The sequence below is a fragment of the Hyperoodon ampullatus genome (genome assembly GCF_949752795.1).
Source record: "Hyperoodon ampullatus genome assembly, chromosome: 6".
Classification (NCBI taxonomy): domain Eukaryota; kingdom Metazoa; phylum Chordata; class Mammalia; order Artiodactyla; family Ziphiidae; genus Hyperoodon; species Hyperoodon ampullatus.
In genome coordinates this window covers 34,604,923-34,623,180 of record NC_136919.1, presented here as the reverse complement: position 1 = coordinate 34,623,180, position 18,258 = coordinate 34,604,923, and the positions used below count along the sequence as shown (strand labels likewise).

Genomic DNA, 18,258 nt, shown 5'->3' with positions numbered 1-18,258 from the left:
TTGTGGCCTCTCCCGTTGTGGAGCACAGGCTCCGGACGTGCAGGCTCAGCGGTCATGGCTCACGGACCCAGTCTCTCCGCAGCATATGGGATCTTCCTGGACCAAGGCACAAACCCGTGTCCGCATTGGCAGGCGGACTCTGTATTTCTTTTTCTCACTTCAGTCATTTGAATTTTTTTATATAAATTTATTTATTTATTTATTTTTGGCTGCGTTCAGTCTTCATTGCTGTTGTTGCAGTGCGTGGGCTTCACATTGTGGTGGCTTCTCTTGTTGCAGAGCACAGGCTCTAGGCACACGGGCTTCAGTAGTTGCAGCATGCAGGCTCGGTAGTTGTGGCACACAGGCTTTGTTGCTCCGCAGCATGTGGGATCTTCCCAGACCAGTGCTAGAACCCGTGTCCCCTGCATTGGCAGGCGGATTCTTAACCACTGTGCCACCAGGGAAGCCCCCAGTCATTTGAATTTTTAAAAATTCACATTGTAACAATTCAGGTAATTCAGAAATAGCCAAAGTAAAATTAATTGTCTTCTGACCCCCCTCTCCTTTAGCTTCTCTCTCTGTTGTAATTTACAGATAACAATTTGGTGTGTATCCTTGCATACTTGTTCCAGTGATCTTGCAAATATATTTTATACACACACATACATAAGTGCACACAGATATGTTATATACACATTGTGCGTATGCTGCTATGTGTAGAAATGGGATCACCACTGTATTATTCTGTAACTTGCATTTTTCACTTAAATAGATGAGATGGCTCCTGGGCTCTAGACTGCAGGCTCAGTAGTTGTGGCTCGCGGGCCTAGTTGCTCTGCGGCATGCGGGATCTTCCGAGACCGGGGCTCGAACTCGTGGTCCCTGCGTTGGCAGGCAGATTCTCAACTACTGCAGCACCAGGGAGGCCCTACGCTTTTGTTATTTGGAAAAGAAAAACTTTTTACCTCCAGGTTAGCTTTACTGGTTATATTCACTCAATTGGATTTCACTTCTATGCAGTTAGTCAGTTAGAACCAAATTTTCATTTAGGGGAATTTGACTGACTCAGATATTCTCCTCCTCCCAGAATCAAACCAAAACTTCTAATAAATCATGAATTTATTTTAAGAAGGAGCCCAGAGAGTTCATCAAAGCTCACAGACCTTTAAGAAGTTGCTTAGTGGCTACTTGATTGTTATGAACTGAAATTGTAAAGATGATTAATAGTTGAGCTTAGGGAAAGGTTGGAAATTCTGAACATTTGGAAAATGTATGAGACATAACATAATTATCATTACCAAAAATGTCTATGCTAATTCTCTCCTGGTGATTTCTGTGCAATTTGTTTAATAAAAGAACTAATAAGAGAAAAAACAGACCAACAGAAGCTGGTTTATAAAGCAAGAAATACAATTTGCAAAAATATACAGGGAAAGACATTGTTCCACCTCCCTATTCAAATTGCAAACACATTTTAGTTGATGATACTGGCTGCAATTTGGTGGACTAACCATTCTCATACACCCCTGGAGGGCAACTCCATTTTGTGTGTGTGTGTGTGTGTTTGTGTGTATCAAAGTCCTCAAAAATATGCTTTAATGCAGTAATTCTGTTCCTGGGAGTTTATAATACTAAAAAATTAAAAACAGTCTAATCAAGAAATAGAATAAAAGTTAAACTATGAAAACCTTATAGATTATTGAGCCAGTAAAAATCATGTGTATAGAGAATACTTCGAGTATTTAAATGGCACAGGGAACTAGACACTATATAATAAGTGGGGAAAACAGCCTTCAAAATTATAGTGGTATTTCCCAGGACACGTCTTGTGAGACGTGAGATCCTCCATGGCCAAATTAGCTTGAGAAATGCTTAGCTAATCAGAATTTAATAAGGTTATGCACTCCAGGACCTGTCGTCTTAGAGACTCATAGAACATAAGGTGACTTGTAGTATTTCCCAAATTTCCTTGACCTTGAAACTTTTTCTAAGCAATACCTAGTAGCTTCTTTCAGAATACTTGGGTTCTATAGAACATAATATGGAAAGTGCTAATAAAAAGCTGGAGAAGATAGATGAAGAAGGTCATCTCAGGACTTCCCTGGTGACGCAGTGGTTAAGAATCTGCCTGCCAATGCAGGGGACATGGGTTTTAGCCCTGGTCTTGAAAGATCTGACATGCCGTGGAGCAACTAAGCCCATGCGCCACAACTGCTGAGCCTGCGCTCTAGAGCCCGCAAGCCACAACTACTGAGCCCACGTGCCGCAACTACTGAAGCCTGTGCGCCTAGGGCCCATGCTCCGCAACAAGAGAAGCCACAGCAATAAGAAGCCCGCTCACTGCAACAAAGAGTAGCCCCCGCTCGCCGCAACTAGAGAAAGCCCACCCGCAGCAACGAAGACCCAATGCAGTCAAAATAAATAAATAAAAATTCTTTAAAAAAGGTCATCTCAGGGTTGTGAAATTACTGGTAACTTTTTTCTTTATATTAGTCTGAATTTCTTAAATTTTCTGCCAAAAAAAAAAAAAATCACTTCCAACACTGAAAAACAAGTTGTTTTTAAATTCCCATAAAGTTAACTAAAAACCACTGGTGAATAGTGTTTCACACTCTAGTTTGAAGTGGGGGACACAGTTGTATAGAAAAGAAAACTCAAAAGGGCAAGGGGAAACTTTGAGAGGGGATGGATGTATCTTACACCTTTATGGTGGTGATGGTTTTATGGGCGTATACTTATCCCCAAACTCGTCGAGTTGTACGTTAACTATATACCACTTTTTACATGTCAGTCATACCTCAATAAAATGTCACTTCAAAGAAAAATACTCAAGCATTGCCGTCAGATCTGAGTTCAGCCTCTGGTTCTAATCTTGAGCAAAGCATTTAATCTCTGCCTCTCACAAAATAAGAATACTATTAATACCTCTCACAGAGCTGTTGTCAGCATCACATCAGGTTCAGTACGGATGTGTCTAATATGTGCTTGTAAATATGCAAAGATGGTTTTAACTGAATTACTAATGATTGCATGTATAGGGAAATACCTCTTTAAATGAATGTTTAAATGAAGTTTACTATGTATTGGAATGAATGTTTTTACTGTGGAAGTATACTTCTGAAATGAATGAAATGAAATGCTCTTGTTCTTAGCAAAGAATATGGTTCACTCCATTAAATTAGAGGGAAGTGTTTTTAGACTAATGTAAATGATTTCCATTTAATTTTTAGTCAGAATTCTTTCTTTTTCTCTACTTGCTTTTAGCTCTTGTCAAATAATTGTCATAAAAATGAGGTTTTACTTACCGTGATTCATTAATCTGTGACTCACACCCCTTCTTATGACTTTTCCTCAAAGATCGTCATGTTAAAAAAAAATTATTGAAGAATTTAGTCAGTTTCTCATGGGATTGTAGAATTTCTTATTGGGAAGATTTTTCTCTTAATATATGAAATCACTGTTAAATGTTAAGATTTTGGTGCTGTGACTGGTAAACTTTACTGATGAAGTATGTTTCCACACTCTCTCCATAGCTGTTTTTTGCAATGTTTTTTTTTTGTTTTTTTACTTCTCTATTTGTCATTTAGCAACTCTACAGAAAGAAGCCCGGTTTGGCCATCACATTTGCAAAGCTGCCTCAAAATTTGGACAAAAACCGATATAAAGATGTACTGCCTTGTGAGTATCCAGCGTGAATACCTCCTCCCCGCTGCCACACGCACACTGAGATAATGTTTCCCTTTTTAAAACAGATTGTCTGGTATTCTGGAACGATTTTCAGTGTGTCTGTAAACACCACCGTCTTTACTGCAGCCATTTCAAACTCTGAACAGTTGGGAAATAGTGTTTATGCTAATGAGGCGAGAGCTGCAGATGGGGCTGGGAACTGAACTCTTGTTTACTCGGTGCGATAAAAATAACACTAGGAATAATCAGTAAATGTCTTGCTCTCCCCACAGATGACACCACCCGGGTATTATTGCAGAGAAACGAAGATTATATTAATGCAAGTTACGTGAACGTAAGTTAAAAATCTGGATCATGAGAAAAAGCACATTAATCACTGCAACAAGCATGACAGTGGTGTGTGAGGTGCTTTGCAGTTGGCAAAGTGCTTTCCCATTCACTCCCTCATTTCGTCACCACAGCAGCCATTGAGGGAAGGCAAAATAGTCTCATTTTACAGAGGATGAAACTAAGGTTCAGAGACATTTAATAATTTGAAAAGTCACAAAGCTAACAGAAGGTGAGACAAAAACTCAGATTCTGTGTCTCTGACTCCATCATCCACATGCCTTCTGTCCTCAACTGCAGACATTTAGGTGTTCTGTTGTTTTGGCCATTGGTATGTTTGTAACTTTCTGTGTTTTTCCCCCATGTCCTTACATCCTGCCTAAAAATAAGAAAAATAAAACCACCTCTGGGCATATAACCCAAAAACAAAAGGTAAAAGATTTCACATGTTGTGGGGAAAACATTCATTTCACTCTGAAAATGCGTCTTGGGCAACTTAGCCTCTCTGAACCTCAGTTTCTTTATCTAAACCAGGGGTCAGCACACTTCTTCTGTAGAGGGCCAGACAATAAGTATTTTGGTCTCTGCAAGCCAAGAGACAAAGTTGAGGATATTAATTAGGTACTTATATAGCCGTCTAAAATGCAACCATGTGAAAACACAAAAAAACACCTTAGGCTTGCAAAGTGGCAGTTAAATTTGGCCTTCAGCCCATAGCTTACCAACCTCTGATCTAAATGAACAGATGACTTTTCAAGTTCTCAGGTTATAGCATGATATCAAGAACTACCAGCAAGAATGGGTCTGATCAGTGATTCCACTTATTCAAAAGCATCTGTGGGATTCATTGACCCTCACTTCAACATTCCTGGTGTCCTGCAAGCAGAGCATCAGAAATGGTGGGGCTGCTAAGACCATGCAGTCCTGGGGTGGGGACTGGCTGAGACCAGGGCTGAGGAAGCCCTTAACCCAAGCACCAACCAAACCATGAGTTAGGCACCTCCATTTACCTTTCCCATCTAAGAATGAGTGAATCACAGTGCCACTCCAAAGCTCAGCCAGTTCTGAGTGTTCTTTCATAGAAAAGACTTAGTTTAGAAGTAAAAGGAGAGCAGGGTGGGAGAGGTACACTGAGGACAGTTGAAAACATTTTGACATCCAGCATTAATCAACTCGGTAACTATGTGAGGTGATGTGTTCATGAACTTGACTCTAGGAATCACTTCACAGTGTATACATATGTCGAACCATCATGTTGTACACCTTAAATATATACAATTTTTATTTGTCAGTTATACCTCAGTAAAGCTGGGGCTTGGAGGGAGACTGATCAACTCAGTGGCACAAACATTGGCAGCCATGCAGAAAGCAAGTGGAACAACAGTTGGTGGCATAAGCCTGTATGGCTTATGCTTCAAAGAAAATAAATATTTTGATAGAAAACCCTGCATAGGGAAAGATGTGAGTGTGAGGATTGGCATGCGTTGCTGAAAATGCAGTTACCCAATATTGATTATATTTAGGATACAGCGGTGAAGGTCATTTAAACTCTTTTCCATCTCGTAGGTCCACTTCTGATTATCGCCTATTGACTATCATATAGTTTTATCTTAAATATCTAATGCTAGTATTATTGTTAAATACCTTTGAAGCTTTTTTTTTTTTTTTGGCTGCATGGCTTGTGGGATCTTAGTTCCCAGACCAGGGATCGAACCTGTGCACCCTGCAGTGGAAGTGTGAAGTCTTAACCACTGAACCGCCAGGGAAGTCCCTTTGAAGCATTTTTTTTTTTTTGCGGTACACGGGCCTCTCACTGCTGTGGCCTCTCCCGTTGCAGAGCACAGGCTCCGGATGCACAGGTTCAGCGGCCATGGCTCACGGGCCCAGCTGTTCCGCGGCACATGGGATCTTCCCAGACCGGGGCACGAACCCGTGTCCCCTGCATCGGCAGGCAGACTCTCAACCACTGCGCCATCAGGGAAGCCCTGAAGCATTTTTGAGAGTAGCTTTTTCTTTGATTATTCTTATTGGCCGAAAATTGATAGAGATGTTATTCTGGTGTGATGACAGGCACTAACTAAAAGAATGTAAGATCCAGTTCCCTGTCCACCTTGTGGCAGTAACAGATTCTAATGCCTTAACGATTTCTTGCCAGATGGATATTCCTGCTGCTAACCTTGTGAACAAGTACATTGCCACTCAGGGACCCCTGCCACATACCTGTGCACAATTTTGGCAGGTAGTCTGGGATCAGAAGTTGTCACTCATCGTCATGTTGACCACTCTAACAGAGCGAGGGCGGGTAAGTGGCTTGATTTCCAATTCAGAAGTGTGCGTGTCACACTGTGCTCTGCAGAACGTGAATTTCAGAGCTGGAAAAGGTCTTAATGAAATGTCACCCAGTCCAGCCCCTATGTGACCCATAAATCTCCTGTACAAAGCTACTGATGGACACCTGCAGTGACTGGAAGCTCAGCACTCTTCCTGCCCACTCCCTGGCCTTTCCAAGCTAAGGAGTGATCAGACAGCCCCTCCCATTCCTGCCTCCGATCCATTATAACAAGCAGGAAGGCTCTTCACCTTGCCTTACCTGTCCCAGAACCCCTGTTTTAGCTGTGGCCTTACCCACCCAGGACAAGTGCTGGTCCTGAGAAGAGCAATATGAGTGCCAGGTTCACAATGGCCATAAAAAGTAGAAGAAATTACCTCTGTCAACCTCTGCTTGTGTTGCAGCAAAACCTGATGCAAAAAAGAGGTAAGAAGGGAGAGTGATGGGCACCCTGCTGTGCTCAGCCTGACGTGCATTTTCCATAGGAACAGATCGCTGATTATATAACAGAAGTCAGTGTGCAAGGGATACTGTGTAGCATGAGTTCTCTAACTTCTGCCTGCATCTGGGTATCTTCATTATGAAACGTTTATCCAGAAACACATTCCAGAATCAAATATAAATTAATTTTGAACCACCTATTTTGAATGAATTTTGAATTTCAGAATGCCAAATTGAGCTGTGCTGAAAGTCAGAATACAGGATTAGAATGGATAGTATGTTTGAGGAGATCAGGCTACCCTCTCACCCAAAACAGCAAAATAAGTATTCCTACTGTTTCTAGAGAGACCTGTGGATTGCAGAGGGCTTTCACACAGGTTGTCCCAGACAGATGGCTCCCCACCTTGGCTAAAACACTTCCAGGGTCCATCCATGAGTATTCGGCTCTGATTTTTTTAAAAATCCCTCTTTACAACACGCTGAAATCCACATCACTTTGAACCACCACCCCACCTGCTTCTCTTACCTGGCAGACTCAGTAATAAGTTACCCTTCTCTTCTATGCAATGCCCTTCCAGATATGTGAAAATAATCCTCGACTTCCATTAAGGTGGTGGTCAGCAAAAATTGTCTTTGTCTTTGTCTCAGTGGTGCTGTTAGCCAGTTTCCCCATTTTGTACTCAAGCATTTGACTCCTGAAACCTATATGCAGCACGCTGGTGGGGCTCTGGAGCCAGACGATCTGGGTTCAGAGCACGTTCTTCTTGAGCAAGTTATTTAACCTCTCTGACCCTCAGCTTCCCTGAATATAAACTGCAAATAGTAGTGCCACCTTGGAGGGTTTGTGAAGACTAAGACAATATATATGAAAAGCTTAGAGAGCTGCCTGTCGCAGGTGTCCAGCAAACATTAGCTATTATGTGTCTGTGTGGCCATGATTATCATCCCTGGGAGGATGAGCCATCAGATCTGGCCTTTTGCGTGCACTTGGGCTCCTTGGGCTTTCCATCTGTCATTCTCTGTGCTGGCTCTCACTCTTAGCTTCTTGTCACTCACAGTCTCGATCAGAATCTCTTCTCTTCACATAAGTCACCATTTAAAAATGTAAAGGCCCTCAAGAAGCAGTAGAAAGCTCCTTCTAGAATACTATGAGTCAGAGACGTTGAGGGCACTCTTCGGGGAGCAGTTGCTCATTCTCTCAGCTCTGCTTCCAGCCCTGGCCATCTCTCCGTCTTGCCTACCTGGTTACCGTGAGAACTCTCAGAAGCTTTGCTGAAATCACAAGGCAGCAGGTCTATGGCATCACCTGATCTCCTTGTCTGGAAATCTTGTTTTTGCCTATTTTTAATTTTTGTTTATGTTCTGTTTTTGTATGCATGTGTGATCTTCTAATCTTGTTTTGGAAAGGCAGTGAAATTACTGGGACCTTTTTTGAACTTAGGGAACTCCAGCTGGCTCACAGTCCTATCCTGTCCTCTCTCTTTTTCTGGAGCGCCTGCACTCATCTTGTTCCGTGGTGTCCTGGGTAAGAGGGCAGATGCTAGGGCCATGCTTCCTGAATTCAAATCCCTGCTCGGTTACTTCCTACCTGTGTGGCTTAGGAAACCTGCAGGACCTCTCTGTAAAACGGAATAATAATGACACTGATCGTCGATTTGTGGAGTAACTGAATGAGTTAATACAGGCAGCTTTCTTGGAACAGTGCTTGGCACACAGTAAATATTATACAGATGCTAGCTAGCAGTAATAGTAGTTTGGGTACACCTTAATTGTTGCCGGGACTGTACTATTACTGTAGTATTATTTATTCTTCTTCTTCAAATTGGCTCACGTTTTCTTGCTTTAAAAAATTTCCTTTGAAAGATATATCTTAAATGGAAGCCCAGTATCACTTGCCATATAAAGAAGGTATGTGTAAAAATGCAAAAACCACAAGACAATGTGTTTAAAGTCTAAATAAATTTTCTTGCCTTCCAGGCTGTGAACCCAAGACGTGCTTGCCCACATGCTCATGTGCTGACTCCTAAAAAGAGAGTTAAAGTACTAGGGAGATAATGTTAAAGCTATCCTAGACTCCAACTGAGAAACTCTCTACGGCATACATGGAAAAAACCACTTTCCCACTGTGTGGTTCTATGCCGTTTAATACAGACCCCATCTCCTCCTAGCCTCCTACCAAATCCCACACTTTGCAGGCCTTGATCTGGGCCATTGTGGTATGTTATAGATGACAAGACATCGGCCTTGTTGTCTCCAGAATCTCCCCATATGAAACTGTGCCCTGTTTGCCTGCCTGTTCTGTGACTTTGGAGAACCTGGATACTCCAGGTTTTCTCAGAAACTGTCCATGGAGGTGCTACTCTCCGAGCTCATGAGGTCTTTCAGTGGTGCTACAACTCCTACGAGCCAACACATGAACCCATGGGGCAGCCAGGAGCTCTGTTCACCTGTGTTGGGCTGCTCCTTCCCCTTCAAAGTTGGCTCGGCCCTTCCCAGCTGCAAGGTCATTGTTCTCCTTGGAGAAAAGAGAGCGCCAGCAGGTGTGGTTAGTGACAGACATCTGCCCCGATGGCAGTCCCTTCCTCCCCTCATTCTGCCTGTTCCAGCTCAGGAGAAAAGGCCCTTTCTTCCATCCAGGAGACCTCACTTCCACCGGCTGCCCTTGTAGGTCCTGCCCCTCCTGTTTCGTCCTGATTGGAGTCCGCTCTGAACCTGAGCTCCTCCAAGGTCTCCATGTAACCTGGTGGGTTGGTTGGTTTCCCAGCCCTTTCTTCCTAATGGAACCCCTTCCGGCTGGTTCCATCGGGTTAGAGATTCCCATCTCCCACGAGTCAGAGCATTCCCTTCGTAATCTCTGGCCCTGGGAACTTACCTCTGTTGTTTGTCAATGGTTGGAAACCTGTTCTCAAATCCAGGCTACGCGTTTCCTCCCTCTCCTGTTACAAGCGCTCAGGTGACCTGAGCCCTTTATCCTGAGGTCCCTTATCTGGTCCTCGCCACCCCCCTGAGTTCCTCCTGATTAGGAGTCAGTCACTCCAGGCCAGCAGCTCTGTCCCCTACTTCTGAGAGATGAAGTTCTCGGCATGTCCCGTTTGCTTTCTCCCATATTCTGCATTTTGCGGAGTGAGCCTCCCCACAGGCGTATAGCTGGCAGGGTCCCCGTCGCCGCTCTGTGCTGTGCTCACGTCTGTAGGTTCTGGGAGCCTTGCCCAGAGGCCAGTGGTCAGTGGGGCGCTCCTGCCACAGAATAGCTTTCATTTCTCCCGCTTTTCATTCCGACCTAAAACGTTTTCCATTGTGTTCTCCCTTCAGGTCCATGGGTTTCCTCCAAGAGGAAACAGAGGTATAGAGGTATATAGTCTTTCTATTGAAAGGGTCTTCTCCTTCCCCTCCCATCAAGAATGTTTCTTTGAGGGGAAAAATTATTTTTTACATCTATATACGCTCCATTTCCTATATGTAGGATCTGACACAGTGGATTCACTCTCTGAGCCTCAGTTTACTCTTATGCAAAACAGAGACCATGACGGTATCTACCTCATAAGATTGTTTGGAGAACCAGATAAAATAATGTCCGTAAAAAGCACCATTTAGTGCTTAGCATATACTGATCAAAAGATAATAGGCATTAGGGAATCCCCTGGCAGTGCAGTGGTTAGGGCTCCGAGCTTCCACTGCAGGGGGTCTGGGTTCGATCCCTGGTCAGGGAACTAAGATCCTGCCAGCCGCACAGCACGGCCAAAACTGAGGTTCAGAGAAGCGAAGTACCTTGCCCAGGATCGCAAGTTAGTGGAACTTATCAACCAGGAGGGAAACCCAGGATGTGCACAAACTTCTTGTTCTGTCCCCTACACCCCCAGTGCTTAGAGGTCCAAGTAGACCTAAAATCTAAATTTGATCAAGGAGTAAAGAGAGTCCAATTCTGGTCAGATTCACTGGGAGTCTCTGGAAATAGAGGTATTTGTGGCTCAGCCCTGCACGGGCTCGTCACTTCAGAGCGAAGCTTGCCATCAGCTGCCCTGTGGGCAGGACTCTTGGGAGCCTGCAACAGACAGCTACACCCCCACAGATGAGGAAGCAGATGCAGGCCTGCTGGGTGTTGGCTCTGCCTCGGGTTCTATGGACAGCAGTCCTTCGTGTCTTGGAGAAGCTGGGAAGCAGCCACTAACCAAAATACCCAGGTTTAAGGTTTACAAGTAAACTCTTAACGCTGCCTTTTCAGCAGCATGCTTTAATTTCACATATTCACTGTGATGTTTGAAAATAAGAATAGAAAAGCTCTTTTAAATTACGTGCATCTTTTGGTTTATACCCCCTCTCAGCTGTAAGTAAATGTAATTTTTACCCAAGTTGATGTAGCTGTAGGCTTGGAGAGAAAATTTTTTTTGAATGAGTCAGAATTTGACTTGATGGATCTGTGATGGGATAGGCAGCTTGGCCCTGAGCTTCTCTTCGAGGCCAGAGGCAGGAGTGAGACTGCTAGGGAACAGGTTTCAGGATTTGGAAGGGGGAAGAGAAAACGGGAGGGGCCGTGGGGAGCCATAGCAGCCCTGGACCTGGGGCAGCCCACTTAATCCTGCTCAGCCCAGGTTTCCTCCTCTGCTGTCTGGCGCATGTCAGCTCCATAGGAGTCGTATACGAAAGTACTGGTGGGGCCTGCGGCAGCAGTGGTGATATCGGCCACCGTCACCGCTGACCTGCCCCCCCGCAGTGAGCCTGGCACTGCACACCATCCTCTCCAGCCTCTGTCACCATCTGGGAAGCAGGTGCTGGCCTGTCTTTCAGGTGAAGAATGTGAAAATCAGAGAGCTTAAGTAGTAGCAGGTTCAAGGTCATAGGGCTCACCGTGGAGGAGAAAATGATCGTAGCAGACGTCGGTCTGGCTCCCAGATGTGTGCTCTTAGCGGCTATGCCTTGAGGAGTTCCACCTCAAGGGGGTGAGGAGTGGACGCCGAAGGAGGGATGAGGTAGAAAGGGGTGTTGAGAGCAGAGAAGGGGCCAAGGGATGGGGGTGTCAGGTAGAGGTTGCTCCTAAGTCGAGGCCCCATGTCGGAGGCTCTCCTGTTTCTCCAGCAGTTGGACCCTGGTGATGAAGAAGAAAAGTCTGTGTGCTCAAATTCCAGCTCCAGCTGGAGTGAGAGCTGTGGCCTGGCCCCTGGCGGGTTGACCTCCCCACCCCTCCCCAGCTCCCCAGAGGAGGAAGGGAGGTTCCCCGCCCACCCTCAGAAAACAGACACAGTACAAGAGTGGCCTCGCCTGCATCTCTCTTCTCCCAGCAGCTCTGAGTACCTGGTGCGAGTGAGAGGGCTCTGGCCAAACATCCATCCCGTCTGCCCAGTTAACCGCCACGAGGACCACTGCACAGCCGAACCTAACCCCTACCCGCTGGTTCCCTTGCAGACCAAATGCCACCAGTACTGGCCCTATCCTCCCGAGGTCATGGAACACGGCAGCTTTCACATCCGCTGTCAGTCAGAGGACTGCACCATCGCTTATGTGTTCCGGGAAATGCTGGTCACGAACACCGAGGTGAGCATTGCGTGGGCGGCGAGTGGTCCAGGAGAGGGCACGGGTTAGAGGCAGGTGCTGAATCAGCATCCACCGTGGACCCGGTTAGCGCCCTACTTCTAGGTCAGTCTGTGTTGTCACCTGGTGGGCATTTCAGTAGATGTACCGACAGCCTGGAAAAGAGCCAGCACCCGTGTCCACAGCAGCATATTTCAGGTGGAAACAGGTGGAAACAGCCCAAGTGTCCACTGACAGATAAATGGATAAACAGAATGTGGTGTATTCATACAGTGGAATCCTAGTCCCCCTTTACAAAGAAGGAAGTTCTGACACATGCTACCGCATGGTTGAACCTCAAAGACATTATGCTGAGTGGAAGAAGCCAGACCCAAAAGGTCAAATACTGTGGGACTTCTCTTATGTGAGGTACCTGGAGAAGTCAGTTCGCAGAGACGGAAAGGAGGATGGTGGTTGCCAGGGCTGCATGGCTGGGGAGTGAAGTTAGTGTTGAACAGGCACAGTGTTTCAGTTTGGGGAGATGAAAAGGTTCTGGAAAGAATTGCACATAATGTTTAACATGGTAAACTTCTTGTTATGTGTATTTTGACCATAAAAAAAAGAGCCAATGTGGGTGGCCCTAATCATAAGTACCATAGGAGCAAATGGGAAGAGATCACTGTGGGCAGAAGTGGTGGAGGAGACATAGGGCAGGAGGTGGGCCCAGCGGAACCCTCGAGAGTGGGTGTTTGGGAGCGTATGGAAGGCGGGTGGGCAGGAGTTGGCAGTGGCCATGGCAGGGTGGTACCCAGTGGCAGAAGAGTGTCCTGAGACAGGAGCTCCCTGGCTGGAGGCCAGAGCAGGGCCAGGGTCCTCCTGTCCACCTGCCCACCATCCAGGTAACTCAGCCAGGCCACTCTGTCTCTTCGCAGACCGGAGAAGAGCACACCGTGACGCATCTCCAGTACGTGGCATGGCCAGACCACGGCGTTCCCGATGACTCCTCGGACTTTCTGGAATTTGTAAACTATGTGAGGTCCCTGAGAGTGGAAGGTGAACCCGTCCTAGTCCACTGCAGGTACTGTGGCTTGTTGGCTTTATTTTTTTTAATACTCATACTCCTTGGGAAAGGCCTGGAGAAAGTTGGCAGGCATCAAGCCCACCTAAATCCCACAAGACTAGATATGCTTTTTACAAAGCTCTATTTGCTTTCTTTCTTCACAATGTCAAAAGATTTGGACAGACTTGTGGTTGCAGCGCAGAACTGGAGAACGAACTCCCTCCCTCATCTTTCCCTCTGTTCCCAGCTGACTGACCTCACAGTAGATGCGCATAAGATGGGGGGCGGAGTTTGCACAGAAAGGTGGGTTTCTTCCCGTTGGTTTTTAAGCCCCCAGTCTGTTCAAGAGCACACCTTGAGCGTGTGTTTTGTGTTCTTTGAAGGTCAGAGGAGGAAAGCTCCCTCTGAGTAAATGTGGGAACTGGCAAGGAGCTGAGCTGGGCTGTGCAGAAATGCTGTCTGAGCAAATCCCGTCTCTGCTCCTTTCCCCTCAGTGCTGGGATAGGTCGAACCGGTGTGTTGGTCACCATGGAAACATCCATGTGCCTGATCGAGAGGAACCTGCCCGTTTACCCACTGGATATTGTTCGGAAAATGCGAGACCAGCGTGCCATGATGGTGCAGACGTCAGTGAGTAGAAATCCAGTAATAAAAATACTAACAATGGCCAGGCCTGCACGAAGGGCTTTTGCAGGTCGAGAGACCAAGGCTCCAAGGGACCGAGTCACTTGCCCACGGTCACAGAGCTTGTCAGGGGCTGAGCAGTTCCAACACCCACCCCATCCGAGCTCTGCCTCTCGCTACCCTCCACTTCTGCTGCCTCACGGTTTGTTTCCTGCCAGCCGCTTGGCCAGGGAGCAGCCCCGGTTGCACTCTGCATTGTCGAGCCACTGACCCATCATGTGTCTGTCCATCAGTAGTAAGCAAGGTCACCTGAGGGTTTCACCCCACCCACCTGTTCCTGGGTGAGCCTTTTGGCTCAGCAGATGTCTCACATGGCCCTACTCTCTCCTCTTCTGGGCTCTCTCCCACGTCACGCCTGGGTACCTGGCACTGCACGTGTCCACAAGAGGAAATATTGTGGCTTCCCCCAGAGCTACAACAGGGGCAGTGGGGTGGCATGGAAAGTTCATGATTCACACTCCCCCACATACTGGGCAACCTTTGAATAGTGCCTTAGCCTTTCTCTAAGCCTCAGTTTCCCCATCTGCAAAATAAGGACTATCCCATATTCATTCATTCATCCGTTCAACAGATAATTGCACAAGCAGGAGAGACCTGAGCTTATATCTAGTAGAACTGGAGCACTTGACTATAAATCTCAGCAGCAGTGGGCGAAGTCCAAAGGGAGTCTAAGAACTCAGGGAGAGTATCAAAAGCTGACTTTGGAAAGTCAAGGCTTTCTGGAGGAATGGCCTCCAAGGCCATACCCCACAATGGATGAGGAGAAGTTAGCAAAGAAGGGAGTGGGACTTGCCCTCAGCTCTGTGTCCTCACGGACTCATGGACCAAGCTCATAAGATTTCTCTAACGACGGTGAGCTCTTGTTTTAAATTCATGTGCACCCAGGAAACCTGGTTAAGAAAAAAAAAAAATCAGGTTCTCTGCCCTGTTTTGTGGTATGGAAGACCTCATTGCTAGTTAAAGAATGTTTAAAGTGCATCTTCTGGGCACGTTTTCCTGGCTGGTGCAGCTCAGTCTGAATGCTTTCTTGTCACCCAGAACACATCAGTCAAATAAGTCTCTTAGGTGTTTGTTAATATAAAGAAGCTTACCCTGTAGAGCAGCTTTTGGTGGCTTTCCTTTGGAAGACAAAATCCAGACTCCTTATCTCAGTGCAAGGCCTTCTGCAGCCAGGTCCCAGCCCACCCGTGCCACCTTCCTACCAGCCCCACTACCACCAGCTGTCCTGGGCCGGGAGCGTGAGCCCTGGCTATGCTCCTCTGAACGGACCACCCTTTCATTTCAACGTACACTGGTGTGTACATTGGAACGGCCACCCTGCAGCAACCTGTGTCCCTCCCTGACTCCCCGAGACTGCCGGTCCCTCCCTCTGCCGTGTTTCCATGCCACGGTGCCCAGCCCTCATCACGTAGTGAGCTCACAGGTAGGTGTGTCTTCTCCACACCATGTCCCTGATGTAGCCCAGGGCCTGGCTCGGCCAGAGCTGGAGCTCAGGGTGCTTATGAGTGAGGTGAAAGAATAACTGTGTCTGTGGTCTGATGCAGCATTTGTGGAGCTGCTGGCCAGCTTGACAGCTTTCTGTTCCTTTCCAGAGCCAGTACAAGTTTGTGTGTGAAGCGATTCTTCGTGTTTATGAAGAAGGCTTAGTCCAAATGCTGGATCCCAGTTAAGATGACTGTGAAGACGTTCATTCCTCTTTCCCAAGGGCGTCCTCCTTCTCTCTGGAAGCAGCAAGAGGAATTTGTAGGCTGTGGGAAAGGAATGAGCATATTTGAACCCAGGCACTTTAAATTTCTATTAAAAGAAAAAGGTATCGTGTACATAGGAACTGTGTAGATAACGCATGCAGTTATAGCATCATTTAGGCCTGCACCTCCTCCGGAGAGAAATAAGCAGAAGGGGATCTCAGTTTGGGGCCTGTCCTAATGCCTCCCTCCTCCGTCTCCATATTCCTGTAAACCATCCTTGGGCAATTGAGAGGGGACGCCAGCAGCCCTGTTGACCTCCCAGAAATGAGATGGTGTGGCTGTTCAGAGTTGCTTGGATGAGTTGTGTGTATATGTGTATAGGACTAAGGGCTGAGCTTTCCTTGTGTCTGGGTGGAGCTGGAACAGTCAGTGTTCACCTGCCCTGATGCTAATGAGAAACCCCATGAATGTACTGAACGGCAGGGGGTGGGGTGTCAGGCCGAGGGGCAAGCGGTGCCTTTTCTGCCCTCCCTTCCTTGGTCCCATCTCCCTGCCATTTCCAATATTCATGTTTCTGAGAATCGTGTCCAAATGCCCTGCCTTCTCCCTGCATTAGTGACCCTCCTCAGGTTCACACCAGTGCCTGAACCGGGCAGTGCAGGTTTCGAGTGAGTTTTCAGTTGAGACTCTGAGAACAAGGACTCCCAGTGTTGTCCCACGTGTTCGTTTTTGGAGCAGGTGCCTCTTGCCTCTGCTTTCCTCTTGCTGTACACTCAGCACCCAGGACTGGAATCATCCACTACTGAATCTAAGACATGGATTGCTGCTACTTCGAGCTATTACACTTGAAACATTACAATTTTCCTGAGGGGAGATGGGATATCACCTAAATATTCAGAATCTTTGGCCCTTCTGAGAAAAGATACAGTCGTTGAGCCATGGGAAACCCAGCTTCTAGAGGGTTGCCTGTGGAGGTGTGTGTGTGTCTGTGTGTTGTGTGTGCTCCCACGGGTGAGTGTTTCTCGGGATTCCTAACTTGATTCAAATTACAGTTGAGTTTATATAAAGAATGAGTCTCTGTATAGAAGAACAAATGTGTGCATTCACTCTTAGTTACAATGGTCTTCGTTTCATTTCAAAGGAGAGGATCAGACTATCTGAATATAAACACAATTTGATGTTAATTTATTCTAAGTACACCATGATTTTGATTGTCCTAAAGAATTCTGCCTTTGTTAATACTATGTTAATTTTTTTTAAAATTTGTGACAGGATTGTAGCAAATTATTATTTAAGGAAAATAAATTACGTAAACATTCTAAAGTGGTATTTTGAAATAGTGGTTTTATGTATCCAGAAGAAACAGCTAAGTGTCCAATTTCTTAACGGGATTTATAGAAAAAGGATGGTTTCATGTTATAGTGCACTGAAATGAGGCCGTTTTGATGTTTAGCAAACTGGACTAGTTGAGTCGTTTCCTGGTCATAAACTGGGTAAAGACCTTTACTGTAGGGGCCAGGTTTCTAAAGGTTGTCTCCAGACCGAGCATATTTACCGCCTTCTTTACATCTTTTCCCCACCGATGTTTTACTGTTAAATGACCAGGGTGGAGGAAGGTGCTGTGCCGTGTCATGAGCCATACTGTGCAACAGGAGACACCGAAGCCCCATCCTTGTCAGCGTAATGCCAGGCTAGCAGAGTGTAGCAGCAGTTTGGAGCTAAGGGGTACAGGATTTGGTTTCTGATTCCACTCAACAGCTAGCCCTAGGCCTAGTCACTTATGAGCTTTACCTCCATTTTCTCAGGAGAAATAAATAATACTGAGGACTTTGGGTTGAATATGAGGATTGAATAAGATAATGCTATTAAAATTTTCATCAGCTGGAATCTGACACTGCTCTGGATGAATTACTTTGAAAAGTTAATTTATCAGTGACTAGCCCCCAAATCCATGAAACAGAAGTAGAATCAGCTGGGTTTTTGTAAGAGAAAATCGCTTTTCTTCTCAAGAGAACCAAGGGCACAAAGGAGTATCATACAAGTACTTCTGGACTCAGAACATTCGATCAGCCAGGCACCAAAAAAGAGGGAAAGCTGAAGTAAATTTAAATGCCATCAGGATATTGAGCAAATCATCACCATTTGATAAAAAGGCATCCTCACCCTGTGTGTAAAAAGCTTGTGAAGTCTAAATGAGTTTGGAGATTTATTACGTTTTATCATTTTTTTAAGAAACAAATTGTTTCATATGGTTGAGGAAATGCTGCCATTATTTTACATCAATTTCCAAAAAGTTTACCGAAGGTTGCAACCAGCCTTTTTCTGCCACTGTGCGGACCAGTAGTTCAGACTCAGCAGATGTTACCAGGAACAAAATCCATGAAATCCTGGGGAAGAACAAGACAAGAGAGTTATCGAAAGGAATAAAATGTGCAAGTAGATACTACAGATGCTACCAATTAATTTGTGGAGTTCAAGATTCCTGCTTCATCACCTTATACACTTAAGCAATTATACCTAAGAAGCCCATTTTAGCCCTAAGTGAAGAACGTCAT

General features: G+C 45.8%; 1 protein-coding gene across 2 annotated transcripts in view; it reads left to right on the top strand.

Moving 5' to 3' along the window:
* PTPN3 (protein tyrosine phosphatase non-receptor type 3) overlaps window positions 1–15,768 on the top strand; it is a gene marked incomplete at its 5' end in the record, with an annotated part of 70,928 nt that extends 55,160 nt beyond the window's left edge. For both annotated transcript variants that reach the window (XM_079706177.1, XM_079706178.1), the window contains 7 exons: window positions 3,570–3,660; window positions 3,942–4,003; window positions 6,152–6,298; window positions 12,167–12,295; window positions 13,204–13,349; window positions 13,826–13,961; window positions 15,608–15,768. In XM_079706177.1, the coding sequence (XP_079562303.1) occupies window positions 3,570–3,660; window positions 3,942–4,003; window positions 6,152–6,298; window positions 12,167–12,295; window positions 13,204–13,349; window positions 13,826–13,961; window positions 15,608–15,685 (789 nt within the window). In that variant the 3' untranslated portion in view covers window positions 15,686–15,768. The remainder of the gene's footprint in view (window positions 1–3,569; window positions 3,661–3,941; window positions 4,004–6,151; window positions 6,299–12,166; window positions 12,296–13,203; window positions 13,350–13,825; window positions 13,962–15,607) is intronic.
* Between the last annotated feature and the right edge of the window lie 2,490 nt (window positions 15,769–18,258).